At 48.6% G+C, this 24,505-nt stretch overlaps 1 protein-coding gene across 1 annotated transcript; it reads right to left on the bottom strand.

Annotated features, from left to right (window-relative positions):
- Positions 1-289: 289 nt before the first annotated feature.
- On the bottom strand, positions 290-2,799 carry LOC120941346 (GSK-3-binding protein-like). Its single transcript, XM_040354684.1, has one exon. The coding sequence runs from the start codon at positions 2,632-2,634 to the stop codon at positions 2,152-2,154; it is 483 nt and encodes a 160-aa protein (XP_040210618.1). The 5' UTR covers positions 2,635-2,799; the 3' UTR covers positions 290-2,151.
- Between the last annotated feature and the right edge of the window lie 21,706 nt (positions 2,800-24,505).

Here is a 24,505-nt window from a genome sequence, read left to right on the forward strand (position 1 = left end):
TGTCGGAGATTTCCCAGAAGTATTTGTCCCTGAGGTTTCTCAGCCTTGTCGCCTGGCACCTCCAAAAGCTGGATCAGAAGAGTGAGTGTTGGGGGTTGGGTGGTCCAGAACACAGAGTACATAGAAAACATTTCTTTTTGGCAGGAAAAAAGAAAACGGATCACTAGCTTTATATGATCTTCCGTTTCATGAGGCTGATGGACACCAAAACAAAACATGATCCTCTTGGCTCAAAGTGTCTTTATGTGGAGTTATTTTGGTTTAAGATACGTGACAAAGTCTCTGTAAAAAGCAGCCACCATACAAGGCTCCTCAGTAATCATCAGAAGCCAGCGCGTGGCGGGACGTGGCCGCTCAATGAACATTACAAAACGAGAGGAAGGGAAGGTCAGCTCACAATATGACAGGGGAGGTGTCACCACCATTGGGTTCATCCACCATGTAGATCATGTACTCTATAGTGAGCGCACAGTAATGCTCATAAGCTTTAACCTACACCCCATTATTGCTTGGACAAAGGCAAAACTGCACGTGGGATGTAAACTGGAGACTGGTAGTGTCACCTTCTGTAGTGATGGCACAGGGATGTCAGGTGTCGCCTTCTGTAGTGATGGCACCGGGATGTCAGGTGCCACCTTCTGTAGTGATGGCACAGGTGTCACTTAACAGTGGCCTCTGATTGAAGGAAAGGGCTCTGCTGATAGACTGTACAGGGGCAGCATAGGATTGCAGGGGATGGGGGGGGGGGTATTTTGGTGCAGGCTGTCATATCACAGCAGAGCTCATATGCTGCAGCTGCACTGGAAACCCTCGATACGCCAGATCACTGCCTTGGGATCCACTGAGGCATGGTGGCACACAGAGGTAATCGATCATGGTCACTGCATATATCTGCTGGAGGCTACCAGAAAATGGTGATGCCCCATGATGATGCACAGTGATGTCTGGTGAAGGCTGTCAGTGAATGCTGGAGGTCTGTAATCAATGAATGCCGGAGTCCATTAGTCATTGAACGGTAGAGCCCTCCAATCATTGTCTCTGTGTGATCATTCAATAGTTGGGTTCACAGCAGTCATTGCATGGTGGTCTCTGAGCATTCATTTATTGGAGTCTTCTATTAATGGTACAGCAGCCTCTGTGCATTCATTCATTCCTCCGATCATTGCACAGCAGTCTGTATGCAGTCATTTCCTGGTGGATCATTGCATGGCGGTCTGTGTACGGTCATTTATTGGTGGCGTCCTCTGATCATTCAATGGTGGAGATCTCTGATCAGTGCACAGTTTTCTCTATGCGGTCATTCATTGATCATCGCAGAGCAGTCTCTATGCGGTCATTCATTGGTGGAGATCTCTGATCAGTGCACAGTTTTCTCTATGCGGTCATTCATTGGTGGAGATCTTTGACCATTGCACAGTGGTCTCTGTGCGGTCATTTAATAGTGAGTCCTCTAATCATTCAATGGAGGAATCCTCTGATCATTGCACAGCGATCTCTGTGCGGTCATTTAAAGGTATAGTCTTCTGATCATTGCACGGCAGTCGCGGTGCGGTCATTTAAAGGTGTAGTCTTCTGATCATTGCACGGTGGTCGTGGTGCTCATGTAAAGATATAGTCCTCTGATCATTGCACGGTGCGGTCATTTTAAAGGTATACTCCTTCGATCATTGCACGGTGCTCATGTAAGGGTTTAGTCCTTCGATCATCGCATGGTGCGGTCATTTTTAGGTATAGTCCTTCGATCATTGCACGGTGGTCACGGTGCGGTCATTTAAAGGTGGAGTCCTCTGATCATTGCACGGTGGTCGCGGTGCTCATGTAAAAGGTATAGTCCTCTGATCATTGCACGGTGGTCGCGGTGCGGTCATTTTAAGGTATAGTCCTTCGATCATTGCACGGTGGTCACGGTGCGGTCATTTAAAGGTATAGTCCTCTGATCATTGCACGGTGGTCGCGGTGCGGTCATTTAAAGGTGTAGTCCTCTGATCATTGCACGGTGCGGTCATTTAAAGGTGTAGTCCTCTGATCATTGCACGGTGCAGTCATTTAAAGGTGTAGTCCTCTGATGATTGCACGGTGGTCGCAGTGCTCATGTAATAGTCCTCTGATGATTGCATGGCAGTCGGTCATTTACCGATGGGAATCCCCCGATCACTGTACGGTGGTCTCCGTGGCCTCGGTGACATTGCACCCCCCCTTGGTCACCTCAGGCTCCCCGGCCAGGTGAAGCCTCCTGACGGCCTCTTTGATGAGGTTCCCGGACAGGAGGAGCTCCTGCAGCAGTTGGTGGGGATCCTCTTCGTCCTCCTCTTCTTGTCTCCTCCTCACCCAGCCCCGGCCGCACAGTTGCTTGCTGCCCCCCGGACAGTGCCTGGCCCCGGCCGGCTGGCGGTGATGACATCGTCCCGCCGCTCTGGGGGTGCACACCGGGTACGGCGTAGTCCTTCCCCTGACACACGAGCACATGGAGGGGGGCCGGGGGAGGGCGGCGGGTTTGATGCCGCAGGAGCTCGGAGCTCTGTGGGCGTTAAGCTGCAGGGCTTCCCCGATCCGAGCCACCAAGGAGTCCACCTCCTGAGAGCCCACCGTCACCGACTGCTCCAGCAGCAGGAAACTCTCCTTCCGGCACGGCATGCTGACACCGAGCAGAGCCAGCACCGTGTGACACACTCCGCCCGGCGTACACCGGACCGGCTACTGCTGCTGCTGGTTTGTAAACAATGGGTGACGTAGAGACTGCCCGGACCGTGCCACTCTGATATCGCGGGGGGGAGGGATTTCCGACATACCGCTAATTCTTCTACTCCTCTGCGCTAGAACACCCTGTATTTGTAATAAATTCCATTTATAACCCGTATTCTGTATAAACGTTCAATGTTTTATATCCTGACCGATGGAATTACTAAAACAAGCGGATCGTACCATTCCCGGTTCCCCCCCTTTGTCTTTCTCAGAATTTGTCCCCGCCTCTCCGGTTTTTTGAAGCGGCTCGTACGTTGGTGACGTCACCTTGTTTTGGTGTGTCTGTCAGTCAGCGTGAAGCTGGAGAGGGGGCGGGGCTCGGAGTGGAGACACAAAGCGGAGCGCATGAGGGAGGGGCGGGGCTGTGTGTGACCTGCCTGTAACCTGGGGACAGACTCTGCACACCCAGCACTGAGGACTGATATAGAGAGGAACAGCACTGATATAGAGAGGAGCGGCACTGATATAGAGCCTGATACCAGGAGCAGCACTGATATAGAGAGGAGCGGCACTGATAGTGCCTGATACCGGGAGCAGCACTGATATAGAGAGGAGCGGCACTGATATAGAGAGGAACGGCACTGATAGTGCCTGATACCGGGAGCAGCACTGATATAGAGAGGAACGGCACTGATATAGAGAGGAACGGCACTGATAGTGCCTGATACCAGGAGCAGCACTGATATAGAGAGGAGCAGCACTGATATAGAGCCTGATAGGGGGAGGAATAGCACCGATATAGAGGGGGAGCAGCACTAATATAGAGGGGAGGAGCACAGATATAGAGGGGAGGAGCACCCATATAGAGAGGGGTTAACCCATATAGAGGGGAGCAGCACTCATATAGAGAGGGGTGCACCCCCGATATAGAGGGGAGCGGCACCGATATAAGAGGGATTGGCACCGATATAGGGGGGAGCAGCACTAATATAGAGGGGAGCAGCACCAATATAGAGGGGAGCAGCTTCGATATAGAGGGGAGCGGCACCAATATAGAGGAGAGCGACTCCGATATAGAGGGATTGGCACCGATATAGGGGGGAGCAGCACTAATATAGAGGGGAGCAGCACCAATATAGAGGGGGGGAGCGGCACCAATATAGAGGAGAGCGACTCCGATATAGAGGGATTGGCACCGATATAGGGGGGAGCAGCACTAATATAGAGGGGAGCAGCACCAATATAGAGGGGGGGAGCGGCACCAATATAGAGGAGAGCGGCTCCGATATAGAGGGATTGGCACCGATATAGAGGGGAGCGGCACCAATAAAGAGAGGAGCGGCTCCGATATAGAGGGATTGGCACCGATATAGAGGGGAGCTGCACCGATATAGAGGGGAGCGGCACCAATATAGAGGGGAGCGGCACCAATATAGAGGGGAGCGGCACCAATATAGAGGGGAGCAGCTCCGATATAGAGGGATTGGCACCGATATAGAGGGGAGCGGCACCAATATAGAGGGGAGCGGCACCAATTTAGAGGGGAGCGGCACCGATATAGAGGGGAGCGGCACCGATATAGAGGGGAGCGGCTCCGATATAGAGGGCAGCGCACCGATATAGAGGGGAGCGGCTCCGATATAGAGGGTAGCAGCACCCATATAGAGGGGAGCGGCTCCAATATAGAGGGGAGCGGCACCGATATAGAGGGGAGCGGCTCCGATATAGAGGGGAGCAGCTCCGATATAGAGGGCAGCGGCACCGATATAGAGGGGAGCGGCTCCGATATAGAGGGGAGCAGCTCCGATATAGAGGGGAGCGGCTCCGATATAGAGGGCAGCGGCACCGATATAGAGGGGAGCGGCTCCGATATAGAGGGTAGCAGCACCCATATAGAGGGGAGCGGCTCCAATATAGAGGGGAGCGGCACCGATATAGAGGGGAGCGGCTCCGATATAGAGGGGAGCTGCACCGATATAGAGGGGAGCGGCACCGATATAGAGGGGAGCAGCACCCATATAGAGGGGAGCGGCACCGATATAAGAGGGATTGGCACCGATATAGAGGGGAGCAGCACTGATAGTGCCTGATACCAGGAGCAGCACTGATATAGAGAGGAACGGCACTGATAGCGCCTGATACCGGGAGCAGCACTGATATAGAGAGGAGCGGCACTGATATAGAGAGGAGCGGCACTGATATAGAGAGGAACGGCACTGATAGTGCCTGATACCGGGAGCAGCACTGATATAGAGAGGAGCGGCACTGATATAGAGAGGAACGGCACTGATAGTGCCTGATACCGGGAGCAGCACTGATATAGAGAGGAACGGCACTGATAGTGCCTGATACCGGGAGCAGCACTGATATAGAGAGGAGCGGCACTGATATAGAGAGGAGCGGCACTGATATAGAGAGGAACGGCACTGATAGTGCCTGATACCAGGAGCAGCACTGATATAGAGAGGAGCAGCACTGATATAGAGCCTGATAGGGGGAGGAATAGCACCGATATAGAGGGGGAGCAGCACTAATATAGAGGGGAGGAGCACAGATATAGAGGGGAGGAGCACAGATATAGAGGGGAGGAGCACCCATATAGAGAGGGGTTAACCCATATAGAAGGGAGCAGCACTCATATAGAGAGGGGTGCACCCCCGATATAGAGGGGAGCGGCACCGATATAAGAGGGATTGGCACCGATATAGGGGGGAGCAGCACTAATATAGAGGGGAGCAGCACCAATATAGAGGGGAGCAGCTTCGATATAGAGGGGAGCGGCACCAATATAGAGGAGAGCGACTCCGATATAGAGGGATTGGCACCGATATAGGGGGGAGCAGCACTAATATAGAGGGGAGCAGCACCAATATAGAGGGGGGGAGCGGCACCAATATAGAGGAGAGCGACTCCGATATAGAGGGATTGGCACCGATATAGGGGGGAGCAGCACTAATATAGAGGGGAGCAGCACCAATATAGAGGGGGGGAGCGGCACCAATATAGAGGAGAGCGGCTCCGATATAGAGGGATTGGCACCGATATAGAGGGGAGCGGCACCAATAAAGAGAGGAGCGGCTCCGATATAGAGGGATTGGCACCGATATAGAGGGGAGCTGCACCGATATAGAGGGGAGCGGCACCAATTTAGAGGGGAGCGGCACCAATATAGAGGGGAGCGGCACCAATATAGAGGGGAGCAGCTCCGATATAGAGGGATTGGCACCGATATAGAGGGGAGCGGCACCAATATAGAGGGGAGCGGCACCAATTTAGAGGGGAGCGGCACCGATATAGAGGGGAGCGGCACCGATATAGAGGGGAGCGGCTCCGATATAGAGGGCAGCGGCACCGATATAGAGGGCAGCGGCACCGATATAGAGGGCAGCGGCACCGATATAGAGGGGAGCGGCTCCGATATAGAGGGGAGCAGCACCCATATAGAGGGGAGCGGCACCGATATAAGAGGGATTGGCACCGATATAGAGGGGAGCAGCACCGATATAGAGGGGAGCGGCACCGATATAGAGGGGAGCGGCACCGATATAAGAGGGATTGGCACCGATATAGAGGGGAGCGGCACCGATATAAGAGGGATTGGCACCGATATAGAGGGGAGCAGCACTGATGTACAGGGGAGCAGCTCCGATATAGAGGGGAGCAGCACCGATATAAGAGGGATTGTCAGTGATATAGAGGGGAGCAGCACTGATGTACAGGGGAGCGGGCTGGAGTGTGGCTGCAGGAATGAGAGAGGAAGGCTTTCCTCCACTACAGTCAGCGATTGTAAAGCTGCCCATACACAGAGAGGTTTCCCTTGCTCACCCTATGGGCTGTATAAAGGAAATCTAAAACACTCCTTTATCCAGTTTACATGTACGGCCATCCTTGCCCTCCTCTGAAAAGCAATCCACAGTGGATCACATCTGAGAGGCAGTCAATGATATGTTTTCTCCTGGATGACTGTTTTATTCCTTTAAAAGACCACAACACAATGCCACGATTTGCATGCATTACCCCCCAATGGGGTAGGGAGTCCCAGAGGATGGAGAAGGTTCTGAAGAAGTCTCAGGGGCAAACAGAGGCGGTGACGAAAGAGCTAGAGATCCCCCTGTCTGTCTTTGCTCCTCAGTTGTCACTATTTTTGGTCTGACGTACAGACAGAGCCCTGTGTATAAGGCCCCATTCACCTATAATGTAACACGTTACTCCCCGTGATTTTTTTTCAGTGCGTTTCAGTAATCGTCACACATAGGGCAGCCCATTCGCTTGCATGTTTGTCGAGAAAGTCAAGGAAGCTGAAAATGTTTTTGACAGGGTGGACTAAACTTTTTTTAGTTTTTGCGGTTTCTAGGGTTAGGAGATTGTATGGGAGGATAAAGCCTCTCATTATATCGGAAACCAGAAGCTAGAATAACGAGGGGTGCCCCTTGTCACCACTACTGCGTGCTCTGGTACTAGGAGGTCAATTCACCAAACTGTACTGCATGCGATAATGGCATCAGGTTAATCATTTGCATAAATTATCTAATGCGGTAAATAAAGTCTGATTCACAAAAAAAAACAAAAAACGATTATGCAGTATTTACCGCCGCGTCCTTAACAACGGATTTACATAAACCATCTACATAAGTATTCACAGCCTTTGCCATGACACTCAAAATTAAGCCCAGGTGCGTCCCGTTTCCACTGATCATCCTTGAGATGTTTCTACAACTTGATTGGAGACCGCCTGTGGTAAATTCAGCTGATTGGACATGATTTGGAAAGGCACACAGCTGTCTATATAAGGTCCCACAGTTAACAGTGCATGTCAGAGCACAAACCAAGCCATGAAGTCCAAGGAATTGTCTGTAGACCTCCGAGACAGGATTGTATCAATCTGGGGAAGGTATTCAGAAACATTTCTGCAGCATTGAAGGTCCCAATGGGCACAGTGACCTTCATCCAGGGCCGGCCTTTGCGGTGTGCGGGTTGTGCGGTCGCTCAGGGCGCCATAGCAACATGGGCGCCTGACGACCTGCACAGATTGCGATGGTCACAGTCAGATTCGGCGGCGCAGCGCGCGGGCGGCGCCCCCCCCCCCCCAGACACACTGCAGGCATGGAGGGTGCAAGTCGCACCCGAGCGAGCCGTCGACACCCGGGACCCGGCAGCAATAATCCCCCTTCCCTTTGCAGCGCCGCGGGTCTGATGAGTCTCAGCTGCCTGTGACTGAGTGTCTGTCTCAGTCACAGGCAGCCCAGCACAGTGCACTGAGTGCAGCCGCCTCCCCCTTTTCCTGTGCTGTGTGTGTGTCAGCACGTGGCTCAGGTGATCTATATTGATTGTGTGTGTGTGTGTGTGTGTGGGGGGGGGTCTGCATTGTGTGTGGTTCTGCATTGGGGGGGGGGGGTTCTGCATTGTGGGGGGGTCTGTATTGTGTGTGGTTCTGCATTGTGGGGGGGTCTGTATTGTGTGGGGGGGGGGGTTCTGCATTGTGGGGGGTCTGTATTGTGTGGGGGGGGGGGGTTCTGCATTGTGTGTGGTTCTGCATGGGGGGGGGGTTCTGCATTGTGGGGGGGGTCTGTAGTGGGTGTGGTTCTGCATTGTGGGGGGTCTGTATTGTGTGGGGGGGGGTTTCTGCATTGTGGGGGGGTCTGTATTGTGTGTGTGTGGGGGGGGGGTTCTGCATTGTGGGGGGGGGGTCTGTATTGTGTGTGGTTCTGCATTGTGGGGGGGTCTGTATTGTGTGTGTGTGTGTGTGTGGGGGGGTTCTGCATTGTGGGGGGGTCTGTATTGTGTGTGTGTGTGTGTGGGGGGGGGGGGTTCTGCATTGTGGGGGGGTCTGTATTGTGTGTGGTTCTGCATTGTGGGGGGGTCTGTATTGTGTGTGTGGGGGGGTTATGTATTGTAGGGGGGAGGGGGTTCTGTATTGTGGGGGGGTTCTGTACTGTGGGGGGGTCTGTATTGTGTGTGTGGGGGGGTTCTGTATTGTGTGTGGTTCTGCATTGTGGGGGGGGTCTGTATTGTGTGTGTGGGGGGGTTCTGCATTGTGGGGGGGTCTGTATTGTGTGTGGTTCTGCATTGTGGGGGGGGGTCCTGTATTGTGGGGGGGGGGTCTGTATTGTAGGGGGGGGTTCTGTATTGTGGGGGGGTTCTGTACTGTAGGGGGGAGGGGGTTATGTATTGTAGGGGGGAGGGGGTTCTGCATTGTGGGGGGATCTGTATTGTTTGTGGGGGGGGGGGTCTGTATTGTGGTGTGTGGGGGGGATCTGTATTGTGTGTGTGGGGGGATCTGTATTGTTTGTGGGGGGGGGGGGCTGTATTGTGTGTGTGTGGGGGGATCTGTATTGTGTGTGTGGGGGGATCTGTATTGTGTGTGGGGGGGGGGTCTGTATTGTAAGGGGGGTTTGCACTGTAGGGGGATGGGCCTGCACTGTAGGGGGAGACTGTAGGGAGGTCTGTGTGACATGCAGGGGGTCCAGAACGGTTAGGGGGGTGTCTGTGTAACATATAGGTGTCTAGAGCTGTGGGGGGCTGTGAATTGTAAAGTGATGCAGGGTGTTGTATAATGTAAAGGGGTCCAGAGGTGCAGTTGTGGAGAGGGGTACACAGTAGTGACAGAGATATTGAAGGATGCAGGGGGCACAGTGGGATTTTAAATTTTACCGGGGGGGGGGGGGCAGATATAGGATCCGTCCCGGGTGCCAAATGCTCTAGGTACAGCCAGGCCACAGGCGGATTCTGCAGGAATGACAGCGTGGCGGCTGTCCCTGCCTTGTTAGGAGTCGGAGATCACTGTCACTGGCAGTCTGTGGGTTACTCATTAAGATTGCCACCGCTCTGCAACAGTGCAGCGGCCATCTTTAAAACTGGACAAAGTACTGGCAGGCCACAGGCGTATTCTGCCGGAAAGACGGCGTGGGCGGCTGTCCTTGCCTTGCTATGAGGAGCAGGAATGAGGAGCTCATATGCCATGCGCACTGAGAAGACAAAGGAGCGCAAGAATCCACAGAAGCAGGCGGCGGATGTAAAAACTTTTTTCTGTAAGTAAATTCTTTTTTTATAAATGCAGTGTACTGCTTATTGTCTGTTTTTGTATTTTCTTATTTAAATAGGGTGTTTCTTAAAGGAACAGTAAATACAAAAGTTAAAAAATACTTTATTGTAATTATGTTTGATATTTGATAGTAAATCTACAGGTAGTGGTATTATACCATGTGATTTATTTTATATGTGGCGTTATTATACCATGTGATTTATTTTATATGTGGCGTTATTATAGCGTGTGATTTATAGTATAGGCAGTGTTATTATAGCTTGTGATATACAGTATAGATGGCGTTATTATGTGAATAAAAGTTGTATTTTTATCATAGCTTGTAATCAGTTTTTTTGGGAATGGAAGGCTTTAAATGGAGCCGGTATTGGAGAAAGGTGTGGACACTGAAAGGGCGTGGTTATGGAGGGGCGTGGTTATGGAGGGGTGTGGTTACTGAGGGGCGTGGTCACTAGGGGGCGCTGTAAATCTTTCTCGCACAGGGCGCCTAAAGGCCTAAGGCCGGCCCTGCCTTCATCATCCATAAATGGAAGAAGTTTGAAACCACCAGGACTCTTCCTAGAGCGGGCCTGCCTGGCCAAACTGAGCGGTCAGGGGAGAAGGGCCTTAGTTAGGGAAGTGACCAAGAACTCGATGGTCACTCTGACAGCTCCAACGTTTCTCTGTGGAGAGAGGAGAACCTTCTAGAAGAACACCCATCAGACCTGTATGGTAGCGTGGCCAGATGGAAGCCACTCCTCAGTAAAAGGCACATGACAGCCTGCCTGGAATTTGCCAAAAGGCAACTGAAGGACTCTTAGACCATGAGAAACAAAATTCTCTGGTCTGATGCAACAAAGATTGAACTCTTTTGCCTGAATGGCAAGCGTCATGTGTGGAGGAAACCAGGCACCACTCATCACCTGGCTAATACCCAGGGGCGGACTGACCACTCAGGCACTGCCCGAGGGCCCCATGCCACTAGGAGGCCACATCAGGGTTGCCAGCCTCAGTAAAACCAGGGACAGTATGTAAAAATCTGTATTTTCTTACATCTGTCCCTTACCGACATCCTTTTGGTCTAAAAATCCCAAGATTATAGCTGCTCCGGTACCTTCTCAGTGTGTGTGTATGTATACTGTGTGTGTGTGTATACATATGTATACTGTGTGGCCCCATAATCTATTGCATGGGGGCCCCATAATCTCCTATTTCCCAGGGGCCCCATAATCTCCCATTGCCCGGGGCCCCATGAGTTGTCAGTCTGCCCCTGCTAATACCATCCCTACAGTGAAGCATGGTGGTGGCAGCATCATGCTGTGGGGATATTTTTCAGCAGCAGGAACTGGGAGAGTAGTCAGGATCGAGGAAAAGATGAATGCTGCAATATACAGAGACATCCTTGATGAAAACCTGCGAGCACTCTAGACCTCAGACAGGGGCAAAGGGTTCATTATCCAACAGGACAACAACCCTAAGCACACAGCCAAGATAACAAAGGAGTGGCTACGGGACAACTGACAACTTGAATTTTCTTTGAGTGTCTCTGCCTGAGCCCAGACTTGTAACGGATTGAACATCTCTAGAGAGATCTGAAAATGGCTGTGTACCTTCGCTCCCCATCCAACATGATGGAGCTTGAGAGGTCCTGCAAAGAAGAATAGGAGAAACTGCCCAAAAATAGGTGTGCCAAGCTTGTAGCGTCATACTCAAAAAGACTTTAATTGGTGCCAAAGGTGCTTCAACAAAGTATTGAGCAAAGGCTGTGAATACTTAAGTACGTGGGAATTATTTTTTCCTTTTTTTTATAAATTTGCAAAGATGTAAAACAAACTTCTTTCACGTTGTCATTATGGGGTATTGTTTGTATAATTTTGTGGAAAATAATGAATTTACCGTATTTATCGCGGTATAACGCGCTAACGCGTATACCGCGCACCCCTAATGTTGCCCCCTGAAATTCCTGTAAAAAAAAAAGTTATATGATTTTATTACTTACAGTTTTGGTGTCTTCCCAGCGTCCATCGTCCAGTCCGGCGTCCGTCTGCGGCCTCGATGGTGTCCTCCCGGCTTCTCCAGCGCGCGCCTCACGTTGAGTCCCCGCTTCCCGCGCTCAGTTCGAACGCCTCCGCCGACATATACCGAGTGCAGTACACTCAGGTACATTCGGCAAGGCTCGGCTTAGCTCGCGCTCACGCTCTGTGACGTTTATGCGTGAGCACGAGTGAAGCCGAGCCTGGCCGAATGTACCCGAGTGTACTGCACTCGGTATATGTCGGCGCAGGATTTCAAACTGAGCACGGGAAGCGGCTATCGGCGTATATCGCGCACCCACGATTTTCCCCTTATTTTAAGGGGAAAATAGTGCGCGATATACACCGATAAATACGGTAATTAATTTTGGAATAAGGCCGTAACATAACAAAATGTGGAAAAGGTGAAGCTCTGTGAATACTTTCCAGATGCGCTGTACATTTGGTGCCTTGTGAAAGTGTCATTGCCTAACATTTCCAAGGAACAGTTGCGTGATATTTTCACTCAGAAGCCATGATGCCTTGAAACTGTGTAAACAATGCAGTTAACGTCTGCTACATTTGTGGCGAGGTTATGTTACTAAAGGTGAACCTATCCTTTAACCACTTGCCGACCGGCTAACGCCCATATACGCCGGCAGAATGGCACGGCTGCGCAAAGCGACTTACCTGTACGTTGCTTTGAATTTGCCGACGTGCGGGCGCGGCGCGTGCTCTGTGACCGGGAATCCCACGGATTTGATGTCCGCCGGGTGCCCTTGATCGTGTCATGGAGCTGCAGAACGGGGAGATGCCTATGTAAAAAAAGGCATTTCCCTGTTTTGCCTAGTGACAGGACACTGATCTACTGCTCCCTGTCATTGGGAGCAGTGATCACTGTCGTGTCACTTGTAGCCCAGCCCCCCCACTGTTAGAATCACTCCCTAGGACACACTTAACCCCTTCATCGCCCCTTAGTGTTTAACCTCTTCCCTGCCAGTGTCATTTACACTGTAATCAGTGCATTTTTATAGCACTGATCGCTGTATAAATGACAATGGTCCCAAAATAGTGTCAAAAGTGTCTGATGTGTCCGCCATAATGTCGCAGTCATGATAAAAATCGAGGATCGCCGCCATTACTAGTAAAACATTTTTTATAATAATAAAAATGCCCTAAAACTATCCCATATTTTGTAGACACTATTAGCCGGATTCAGGTAGAGCGGCGCTTCTTTGTTCTGGCGTATCGCATCTCATATGCGCTACGCCGACGTAACTCTGAGAGGAAGAGCTGTATTCACAAAGCACTTGCTCCCAAAGTTACGTCGGCGTAGCGAAAATGGGCCGGCGTAAGCCCGCCTAATTCAAATTAGGCAGGTAGTGGGCGTACTACATGTAAATTAACCGTGACCCCATGTAAATGAAGGGCCGTTGGTACGGCGAATGCGCGCGCGTGCTCAGAATCGCGTCGCAAATACTCCCTATGATACGACGGCTCAATGCGTACGACGTGAACCTAACTTACGCCCATCCCCATTCATGTACGACTTACATAAACTACGTAAAAGCTGACGGCAGTTCCGATGTCCATACCTTGCATGGGCTGTGCCACCTATAGAGGTGTTTTATCAAATTTGGATGATGTGGGCGTGTTTTATCAAAATTTAGTGTGACCCCACGTATTTGACGTTTTTTACGTCAAATACGAAAAAGAATCCCAGTGCGCATGCTCGAAATTCCGCCGCAAATCGTCACTGCTTTAGACGTGAACGTAACTTACGTACAGTCCTATTCGCGAACGGCTTATGCAAACAACGTAAAAATTTCAAAATTCGCCGCGGGAACGACGTCCATACTTAACATTGCGTACGCCTCATATAGCAGGAGTAACCTTACGCTGGAAAAAGCCTAACGTAAACAACGTAAAAAAATGCGCCGGGCGTACGTACGTTTGTGAATCGGCGTATCTACCTAATTAGCATATTCATTGCGTAAATCGACAGAAGCGCCACCTAGCGGCCAGCGTAAAATTGCAACTAAGATACGACGGCGTAAGAGTCAAATCTATGCGTAACTGATTCTAAGAATCAGGCGCATAGATACGACGCCGCAACTCAGAGATACGACGGCGTATCTGGAGATACGCCGTCGTAATTTGTACCTGAATCTAGCCCACTGTGTCTGCATTCAGATCTATGCATCCACTCTGAATGAACCCAGCAGTCCACATGGCAGGCATATGTGCTGTGCTTACATCACCATGCTACAACGTGTCCTTCTTTGCCCCCTCAATCAGTTGGGAGCCTGGGAGTTGCTTTTCTCCAGAAATCTGAGAGCAGGATGTGTGGCACGGGAAGTATATTTAGGTAAACACCAGTTGCTCAATGTTTATCAGAGCATGCTGGCTGCTCTATGCAATAATCCGTCTTTCTGATGCAACTGCCTGATAGTAACAAAGAAATAGCCAGGCTTATTAGGTGAAACGGGATACGTACTGTATATTGCATCTATAGGAGCACCTACAGTATACTACAAGCACTTAGGGCCAGATTCAGGTACATTTGCGTATCCGATTTACGTTACGCCTCCGCAACTTAGACGGGCAAGTGCTGTATTCTCAAAGCACTTGCTCCGTAAGTTGCGGCGGCGTAGCGTAAATCGGCCGGCGTAAGCCCGCCTAATTCAAATTTGGATTGGGGGGGCGTGTTTTATGTAAATCTACTGTGACCCGACGTGATTGCCGTTTTTCCCGAACGGCGCATGCGCCCTTCGTGGAATTTCCCAGTGTGCATTGCTCCAAAGTACGCCGCAAGGACGTCATTGGTTTCGACGTGAACGTAAATGACGTCCAGCCCCATTCACGGATTACTTACGCAAACGACTTAACTTTTTCAAATTTCGACGCGGGAACAACGGCTATACTTAACATTGTTGCGGCACCCTTATGCCAATATATATTAGGGGCAACATTACGCCGGGAAAAGCCTAACGTAAACGGCGTAAATTTACTGCGTCGGCCGCGCGTACGTTCGGGAATTCGCGTATCTAGCTAATTTACATATTTCGACGCGTAAATCAGCTTACACGCCCCTAGCGGCCAGCGGAAAATTGCAGTTACGATCCGACGGCGTAAGAGACTAAGGCCCCGTACACACGAGAGGATCGATCCGCTGAAATTTATCCGCGGACCGGTTTCAGCGGATAGATTTCTTAGCATGCATGATTGATCCGATGGTCTGTACAGACTCACCGGATCAATCCGTCCGAATCCATCCCTCGCATGCGTCGCAATGATTCGACGCATGCGTGGAAGTCCTTATATTACAGCGTCGCGCACGTCGCCGCGTCATCATCGCGGCGACGGCGCGACACGTCACCACAGAGGGAATTCCGCGCGGATTTTGATCTCATGGTTAGTACAACCATGAGATCAAAATCCGCCAGAGGATTTATCCACGGAAACGGTCCTCCGGACCGTTTCCGCGGATAAATCCTCTCGTGTGTACTAGGCCTTACGCCTGTCGGATCTAATGGATATCTATGCGTAACTGATTCTAAGAATCAGGCGCATAGATACGACGGCTCGGATTAGGACTTACGACGGCGTACATGGCGCTGCGCCGTCGTAAGTCCTCTGAGAATCCGGGCCTTATTGTCTGCTAAGCTGAGAATTTTTTTTTTTGCTATCGGGGGAATGTTATGGAGGATTTGCATAAAGTCTGCTAGGCACATCATTGGAGCCTCTGGGAAGGACGTTTGTGTGCTGTGCTGATCAGCACAATGTCCCTAGGCTTCCCAGAAATGAGACCAGTCGTGTTTGTAGAAGTTTGGTGAGAGACGATTCGCGCGTTTCAGCCTCATGCTTTTCAGTCCGTTACAGTGTGACGAATGTGCTATCTCCATTACGAACGCTAGTTTTACCAGACCGAGCGCTTCCGTCTCGTACTTGATTCAGAGCATGCATGGAATTTTGCGTGTCTGTCCACACATGATAGAAATTTACGGATTTTGTTGTCGGAAAATTTGAGGACCAGCTCTCAAATTTTTTTTCTCGGAAATTTCGACAACAAATGTCCGATGGGGCCTACATACGGTCGGAATTTCGAAAGCTCCCATCGAACATTTGTTGTCGGAATTTCCGAGCGTGTGTACGCGGCATGCATTAGAAAACATAATTCCCATACCAATGTACAGTTTCTCACAAAAGTGAGTACACCCCTCACATTTTTGTAAATATTTTATTATATATTTTTATGTGACAACACTGAAGATATGACACTTTGCTACAATGTAAAGTAGTGAGTGTACATCTTGTATAACAGTGTACATTTGCTGTCCCCTCAAAATAACTCAACACACAGCCATTAGTGACTAAACCGCTGGCAACAAATATGAGTACACAAGTGAAAATGTCCAAATTGGGCCCAAAGTGTCAATATTTTGTGTGGCTACCATTATTTTCATGCCCATATAACGGTTACTCCAACCCCTTTGTGTTTTTTTTTAAAGCTTATTATGTGCTTATGGTATTTTCACAGCTGGACCCACCAGCTGTCAAAACACAGATACAATGATTTCCACAAGCTTCTGGGGCCCGTATTGAGCAGCTGCCCTGCTGCAATTTGAACACAGGAGATCTGTCACTCAGCACAGGCCTCATTGCTTAGAACACTTTGCACGTTCTTAAAGCGGAGGTTCACCCGCACATAACACTTTTTCCCCTTAGATGGATGCTCGTTTTGTCTAGGGGAATCGGCTAGTTGTTTTAAAATATGAGCCGTACTCACCGTTTACGAGATGCATCTTCTCCGCCGCTTCCGGGTATGGGCTGCGGGACTGGGCGTTCCTTCTAGATTGACAGTCTTCCGAGAGGCTTCCGACGGTCGCATCCATCGCGTCACGATTTTCCGAAAGAAGCCGAACGTCGGTGCGCAGGCGCAGTATAGAGCCGCACCGACGTTCGGCTTCTTTCGGCTACTAGTGACGCGATGGATGCGACTCTCGGAAGACTGTCAATCAAGAAGGAACGCCCGCTCCCGAAGACCCATACCCGGAAGCGACGGAGAAGATGCATCTCGAAAACGGTAAGTACGGCTCATATTTTAATACAAATAGCCGATTCCCCTAGACAAAACGAGCATCCATCTAAGGGGAAAAGATAAAAAAAAAAATCATTGGGTGAACTCGTCTCCCACTTTAATATATGGAAAGCATCCTCTGATTGGATGAGGTGGAAAGGTGGGGGTGATGAAAGCACGATTTTCACCATGTCCAGTCAGAAAACGCTTTGCATTTATACAGTACCCAGGTATATGTGCACAATTCCACCAGGACTTGTATCAGACCCTTTGCTGATAATACCCATTTGTACATTGGATGCATGTATTGTTATTAATCTTCTCTGATATAAAGTTTTCTTTATTTCCATACTGGTGTGTATCTATATACTTATGGTTAATGATCAGGGCCGGACTTACCATTGGCCTTGACTGGGCTCAAGCCCAGGGGCCCCACCCAATAGGGGGCCCCCTTTAAAAAAAAAAAAAAACATTTTTTTTTTTTTTTTTTTTTTTTTTAGGGGTCCGGAGGTCCCCAGGGCCCCGGACGGCAACCCCCCTTTTTTTTATTTATTTTTGTAAAAAAATGTTTTTTTTTATATATTTTTTATTTTTATATATATTATATATATATATGTATATATATATATATATTTTATTATTATTATTAAAGGGCCCAGGGCTCTCCAGGGCCCCGGACGGCAACCCCCCTTTTTTTTATTTATTTTTTGTAAAAAAATGTTTTTTTTATATATTTTTTATTTTTATATATATAATATATATATATGTATATATATATATATATTTTATTATTATTATTAAAGGGCCCAGGGGTCTCCAGGGCCCCCGGATGGCAACCCACCTTTTTTATTTTTTTATAAAAAAAATTACATTTTTTTTATATATATATATATATATATATATATATATATATATTTTTTATTAAAGGGCTCAGAGGTCCCAGGGCCCCATGTGGCAACCCCCCCTTTTTTTATTTTTTTTATAAATGTTTATTTTTTTATTTTTGTTTATTTTTTTATTTTTTATTAAAAGGCCCAGAGGTTCCCAGGGGCCCAGAGGTCCCCAGGGCCCCCGGGTTTGGCAACCTCCCTTTTTTTTATGTATTTTTTATAAATGTTTTTTTTTTTATTATTAAAGGGCCCAGAGGTTTATTTTTTCTTTTTATTAAAAGGCCCAGAGGTCCCCAGGGCCCCGGATGGCTACATATATTTATATATATTTGTTTTCTTCTTTATTTCTTCTTTTTTTTGTAAAGGCCCCCCCGCTTCTCAATTTGCGGCAGCCCCCACGCTTCTCAATTTCAGGCGGCAGCACCCCCACCCCCCCTAGGTTCTCTGCTTCAGGGGGCCCATGCCTTAAGCTGTGCAAGGGGCCCCAAAATTCCTGATGGCGGCCCTGCGCATACCTCCCAACACGCACGGATTCTGTGGGACTTTCCCGCACAGACAGCTTCTTCCCGCAGTCCCGCAAAAGGGTTAATTTTCCCGCACTGCAAGAGGAGGCAGCACGGAAGCAGGAGGAACCGGAGTGGTGTGTGGAGGACTGTGGCTGCTGAAGGGAAGAAAGCCGACAGCCGGGCTAATGACAGTCTGTGGCCCCGGCTGTTGGCACAGGTGAGAGGCACTTCCCCCCCCTCAACAACTGCAAAATACTTTAATGCGCTCCCCCCCGCTCAACAACTTCAATTCGCCCCCCCCCCGCTCAACAACTTCGATCCCCCCCAATTCTCGGCTCCAGGGGGCCCCTTCAACACTCAAGCCCAGGGGCCCCCACCACCCTAAGTCCTGCCCTGTTAATGATATATTCTAGTATTCTGGTTGCAGTAGTTCCTCTGCTCCTAATTACTTTTATTAGATTACTAGCACATTTCCCAGAAGTGAATCCCTTTTTTCCCACAGAGGTTCTGTCGAGGGTGGAGGCACTGACAATTTTTTTTATCAAACCCACTTTTCCACTGTCTCATACCTGGATGAGATGATAAGAGGGCTGCACTTGCACCTCTGATCCTGTTTCCACTGGGGATGATGACAGGGTATGACAGGGCACAGAGTGGCATGGGTGTCTATAGAAGATCCAGGCCAGGAGATCTGGTAGCAGAAGCAAAGTGCACAGCAGTAGTTGTCTCCTTTCAGACACGATGTGTCTGTTAATGAAACCTGCAAAGTTCTACAAAGGAATGGAAAGGGTCAATGCTCTCACTCATTTACTTGTGTGTGAAAATCTCAACTTAAGCTATTTAACTCTGTCAGTGGCGTCACTAGGGTTGGTGTCACCTGGTGCGGTAAAATATGGTGTCACCCCCCCCCCCCCAATAAAAATTTTCAAATATTTTTTACCCTACTGTTTGCTCTCTGTTCTCCTTTCTTCCCCTTTTCTCTCTCTCCCTATCCATCTTTCTTGTTCATTCTATCCCTTCTTCTTTCTCTCCATTTTTCTTTGTCCCCCTCCTCCCACCTCTCTTTCTCCAGAACCCGAATTCACATCTCAGGAGCCTATAGGCCAGGGCCGTACCTAGAGCATTTGGCAGCCGGGCCGGATCCAATATCTGGCACCCCCCCCACGTTAAAATGTAAAAACACCCCACTGTGCCCCCTGCATACCTCTGCATCCTTCAATATCTTTTTGTTACTACTGTGTACCCCTCTCCACAACTGCACCTCTGGACCCCTTTACATTACACAGCCCCCTGCATCACTGCACCCCTTTTACATTACACAGCACCCTGCATCACTGGACCCCTTTACATTACACAGCCCCCTGCACCACTGGACCCCTTTACATCACATAGCCCCCTGCACCTCTGGACCCCTTTACATTACACAGCACCCTGCACCTCTGGACCCCTTTACATTACACAGCCCCCTGCATCACTGCACCCCTTTTACATTACACAGCACCCTGCATCACTGGACCCCTTTACATTACACAGCACCCTGCATCACTGCACCCCTTTTACATTACACAGCCGCCTGCACCTCTGCACCCCTTTACATCACATAGCCCCCTGCACCTCTGGACCCTTTTACACTACACAGCCCTCTGCACCCCTTTACATTACACAGCACCCTGCACCTCTGGACCCCTTTACATTACACAGCACCCTGCATCACTGGACCCCTTTACATTACACAGCACCCTGCATCACTGGCCCCCTTTACATCTCATAGCCCCCTGCACCTCTGGACCCTTTTACATTACACAACACCCTGCATCACTGCACCCCTTTTACATTACACAGCCACCTGCACCTCTGGTCATGTCAGCTAAAAAAAAAAAAAAAAAAAAAAAATTTTTTTTTTTTAAATCGGGATGGTGTCACCCCTCTAGTGGGTGTCACCCGGTGCGGCCCGCACCCCCCGCACCCCCCTAGCAACGCCACTGAACTCTGTACACAACAGATTTCATTAACAAGGGCAAAGTAGAAACTGGAGGACATCATAAAAAGAAGCCTAAATCTCCACCCACTGTCATAAAATAGCCATGAATAGTGTATGATACACATTTCATATCTTCCTAAGTAAAAAAAATAATAATTATTTCCTAAAATTATCCTTTTAAATTTTACAATAATTAAGAAAATATTTTCAAAATCACTATACAGTCCCTTTAATGTCTTAGATGAATCTAGAGGATCTAACCCTCATCTACTACTCTACCTTACTTAAAGTGATACTATAGGTTCACGTTTAAAAAACAAAAAAAAAAAAAAACATGTCATACTTACCTCCACTGTGCAGTTCATTTTGCACAGAGTGGCCCCGATCCTCCTCTTCTGGGGTCCCACGGTGGCTCTCGCAGCTCCTCCCCGCAATAGATAACCCCCTCTGGGAAGCTCTCTCCCGAGGGGGTTACCTTGCGGGCGGGCTCCCGTGTCATACACTAGGCGTATAGCTGCCGATTGTATGACTCTGCCCCACCCCCCGGCGGCCACGTCATTGGATTTGATTGACAGCAGCGGGAGCCAATGGCTCTATCAATCAATCTATCCAATGAAGAGCCGAGAAGCTGTGGGGAGAAACGGGATCGCGCCCACGGAAGTTCGGGGCTCAGGTAAGTAAAATGGGGGCTCGCGGGGGCTGGACAGTGCAAGGTGTTTTTTCATCTTAATGCAGAGATTGTACTACGGTGAAAAAACACGAGGCTTTACAACCCCTTTAACCCAGCTACTCCAGAGTTCAGATTTGTCATTGCAAGCAACAGCCATAACAAAAAGGTACTATGGTCATAGCTCCCAACTGTCTATTATTTGGAGGGACTGTCCCTCTTTGAGACCAAATCTGTCCCTCATGCAGCCCCAGTTGTCCCTCTTTTTGATGTCTGTTGTATACATCTCGTTACAAAATGTGCTAATAAAAGTGTTATGTTGCACTAAACCTTTAATCCTACCTATCTGAGTTATTTTGAAACGCTTGAAAAGCTAATATATAGGAAAAAGTGAGGTAAAAAAAAAAAAGCACTTGTCTGGTTTAGCCAATTACTTTTTGCATATGAGATCTTTGTGGTCTGTGTAACCAGAGCCATAGTAGGGACGTGTCCTTTGCCCACCGCGTGCTAAAAAAGTGTCCAGAAAGTTGGGAGGTATGACTATGAATGAATGAAAACGTATATAGCGCAGCACATGCGAACCTAATCGCCTCTGGGCGCTTGTTGTTCCTGTCTCCTTTGGTATCAAAAGAGATGAGTCTTGATCTTTCTCCTGAACGCCAAGTGGTTCTCCTCCAACCGAATGCTGGTTGGTAAAGCGTTCCATAGTCTAGGCCCTTGGACCGCGAATCTCCTTTCTCCTTTGGACTTGATGGACTATGGTCTCTGTATCAAAGTTCCATCAACTGGAGCCATTACAGGGCAATGTCTTGAAGCAGAAGAAAAGAGAATGTGAAATTAGTACTAATGACAAGGCTCAGTTTGAGTCTGACTGAGTTTAACTACCAAACTTTTGATTCTGGTCACATTGGTCAATAATGTGCTTTTTTTAATTTGTTGTTCTACATGCTTAAATGGCGCGTTGCCGCAAGAGGAAATCCGTACCAACTGAGCATGCGCCAAAGACCTGATGGAAAAAGGCAGGAAATGCACAGGAGGCACACAGGAAGTGACCTCAACCTGATGGAAAAAGGCAGGAAAATACCCAGGAGGCACACAGGAAGTGACCTCAACCTGATGGAAAAAGGGCGGGAATATATAAGCCCAGACACTGCCAAATTGCTGGATTATCTTCAGTTTCCCCTTGTTCCTGTGCTAGTGTCTGATCTGTCTGAACTTGTTGTGACCTGGAAACCTATTTGACTACTCTTGATTGCTGCTTGCCTTTGACCTCGGATTTGTAACTTCACCATTCTACTTCTTTGCCCCTTTTGTACTCAGCTGCCAGATTGGAACCGACCCTGGCTTGGATCTCGACCATTCTTCTTCTGATTAACCCTTTTGTTCTTCGTTGTCAGAGTGGACTTGACTTCGGCTCAGATTAAGGCTTGCACCCGTGCCACTCGGTGTCCACCAAATCTCTGTTTCCATCTCCAGAGGCTTCAAAGACCCGAGGTGCAAGGAAGGCCTCCCCACTACTTCAGTATCACCTCACCAGGTACATGGCTCTCGTGACAGTGGGCTTAAGAACAGGCCTTGATTGGTTGAAGGGTCATGTACAATCCAGTTTCCGTTTTGGTTTTAAAGGAGACTTCTTATGCATAAAACAATGAGGAATGCAGAATGAAAGATGTTTCATTACATAATCCATAGACTATAGACATAGATATTTGTTAGATGCACTCTGTACAGAACTGTATAACTCCCAAGGGACAATGAAATCCTGGGTACAAATACTAATACACACATTGGGTCAAGATGTTCGACTGACCTAATACCCATATGAGCGTTGGCAACATGATCTTGTTTGTGCTGGAGAATTGGATTCCGTCCATTGGAAACTCATTTAGCATATTGATTACACAAGAAAATGCACCTGTAATACACCTATAATGTATGCACAGAGCTTAGAACAATTTACTGCCAACAGAATGCTTTTCTCATGCCAAGAAGATTGTGTTTTTCTGTACTTCCCAAACTCCTCAAAAGGGAAATTGTAGCATTGTTTATCCGGGAATTATTTGGGTAGAAAACACACCCTTGGCACACCCTCACGTATATTTCCCTCTATTTCAGTTACATAAAACACAAGTCAAGATCTATTAAAACATCTATTTTCATATATTTACAGATACCTAGAATAGTCAACATCAGAAATCGATTGCAAAAATTTAATATTTAAATATATAGGGCCAGATTCACAAAGAGATACGACGGTGTATCTACAGATACACCGTCGTATCTCTGACGTAAACTGGTCCTATCTATGCGCCTGATTCATAGAATCAGATACGCATAGATAGGGCTAGATCCGACAGTGTTACAATGTGTTACACTGTCGGATCTTTTTTTCAATTTAAAAATGGCGCCGGGGGCGTTCCCGCTGATTTACGATAAATAATATGTAAATTAGCGAGATACGCAAATTCACGAACGTACGCGGACCCGTCACTGTTCTTACGTCGTTTCCGTAGCGGTTTTCCGTCGTATACTTACCCTTTCTTTTATCAGGCGCAGCCAATGTTAAGTATAGCCGACGTTCCCGCGTCAAATTTACATTTTTTAACGTCGTTTGCGTAAGTCGTTCTCGAATACGGACGGACGTCGTTTACGTAAGCGTCGCAACCACTGACGTCCTAGCAACGTCAGTGGGAGCAATGCACGCCGGGAAATTTCGTGGACGGCGCCTGCGCATTTAAATCTGCGCGGGAACGCGCCTGATTTAAATATGACACTCCCCTAGCCGCGGAATTTGAATTCCGCTGGGGGGTTTAGGATCCGCCGTCGCAAGTTTGGAGGTAAGTGGTTTGTAAATTAGCCACTTGCCTCCTAAACTTGCGGGAGCGGATCTTAATTCACGTAGATCGAGCGGATCTATAGATCCTCTGAGCTACGTGAATCTGGCCCCTATTGTTTAAGCTCCAGGAATTTAATGTTTTCCCATCTTTATATTGGTCTAGCTTGGCTGTAGTTGTAAGTATACATATCTTTTATCCATAGGGGGATCCTGTAAATCAGGGGTATCCAAACTTTCTAAACAAAGGATGGAGGGAGGTGGGTTTACTGTCCTTCAAACTTTAAGAGAGCTGGACTGTGGCCAGTGGGAGTAGAACATGTCCTGGCATCAGTATGAGTAAACAATTCCCCATGATTAATATTAGGGAGAGAAATAGTGCCAAACAAAATGGCCCCTGCCCCCACCTATAACTGGCCTTCACAGCAAGGCGCACATGGAAGGGCAACGCATGCAAGACAAAACCAGAGAAATTCCCAGCTCAATTCACATCACCAACCAGTCTGCTTACCAACCAAATGAACCTGTCTAGAAATATTGATACCAATGATGGAGCACTATTACTCCGAATTAACCTGTCTAACAGTATGTGTTAAAAACAGGTGTTTAGTTAGCACATATTTGCAAACGCATACGTAAGCTGCAAGGCCTCTTCATGGCACACGGTATTACATGCAGTCCTAACTCCTGTAAATTTACGGGAGTCTCCACAGTGGAAGCACATGCATTCTAATGGGTAGATAGAGGGCTAGTGGGCCTGAAGGTAGCCCAACCCCCCTTAAAGGCACAGGGGCACACAGAACACCCAGCATATAGCACAATGGTGTCTGATT

Source organism: Rana temporaria, chromosome 5 (genome assembly GCF_905171775.1).
Source record: "Rana temporaria chromosome 5, aRanTem1.1, whole genome shotgun sequence".
NCBI lineage: Eukaryota > Metazoa > Chordata > Amphibia > Anura > Ranidae > Rana > Rana temporaria.

Excerpts from the sequence above, each read along its gene's own strand:
- LOC120941346 (XM_040354684.1), bottom strand. The coding sequence starts at position 2,634 with ATGCCGTGCCGGAAGGAGAGTTTCCTGCTGCTGGAGCAGTCGGTGACG.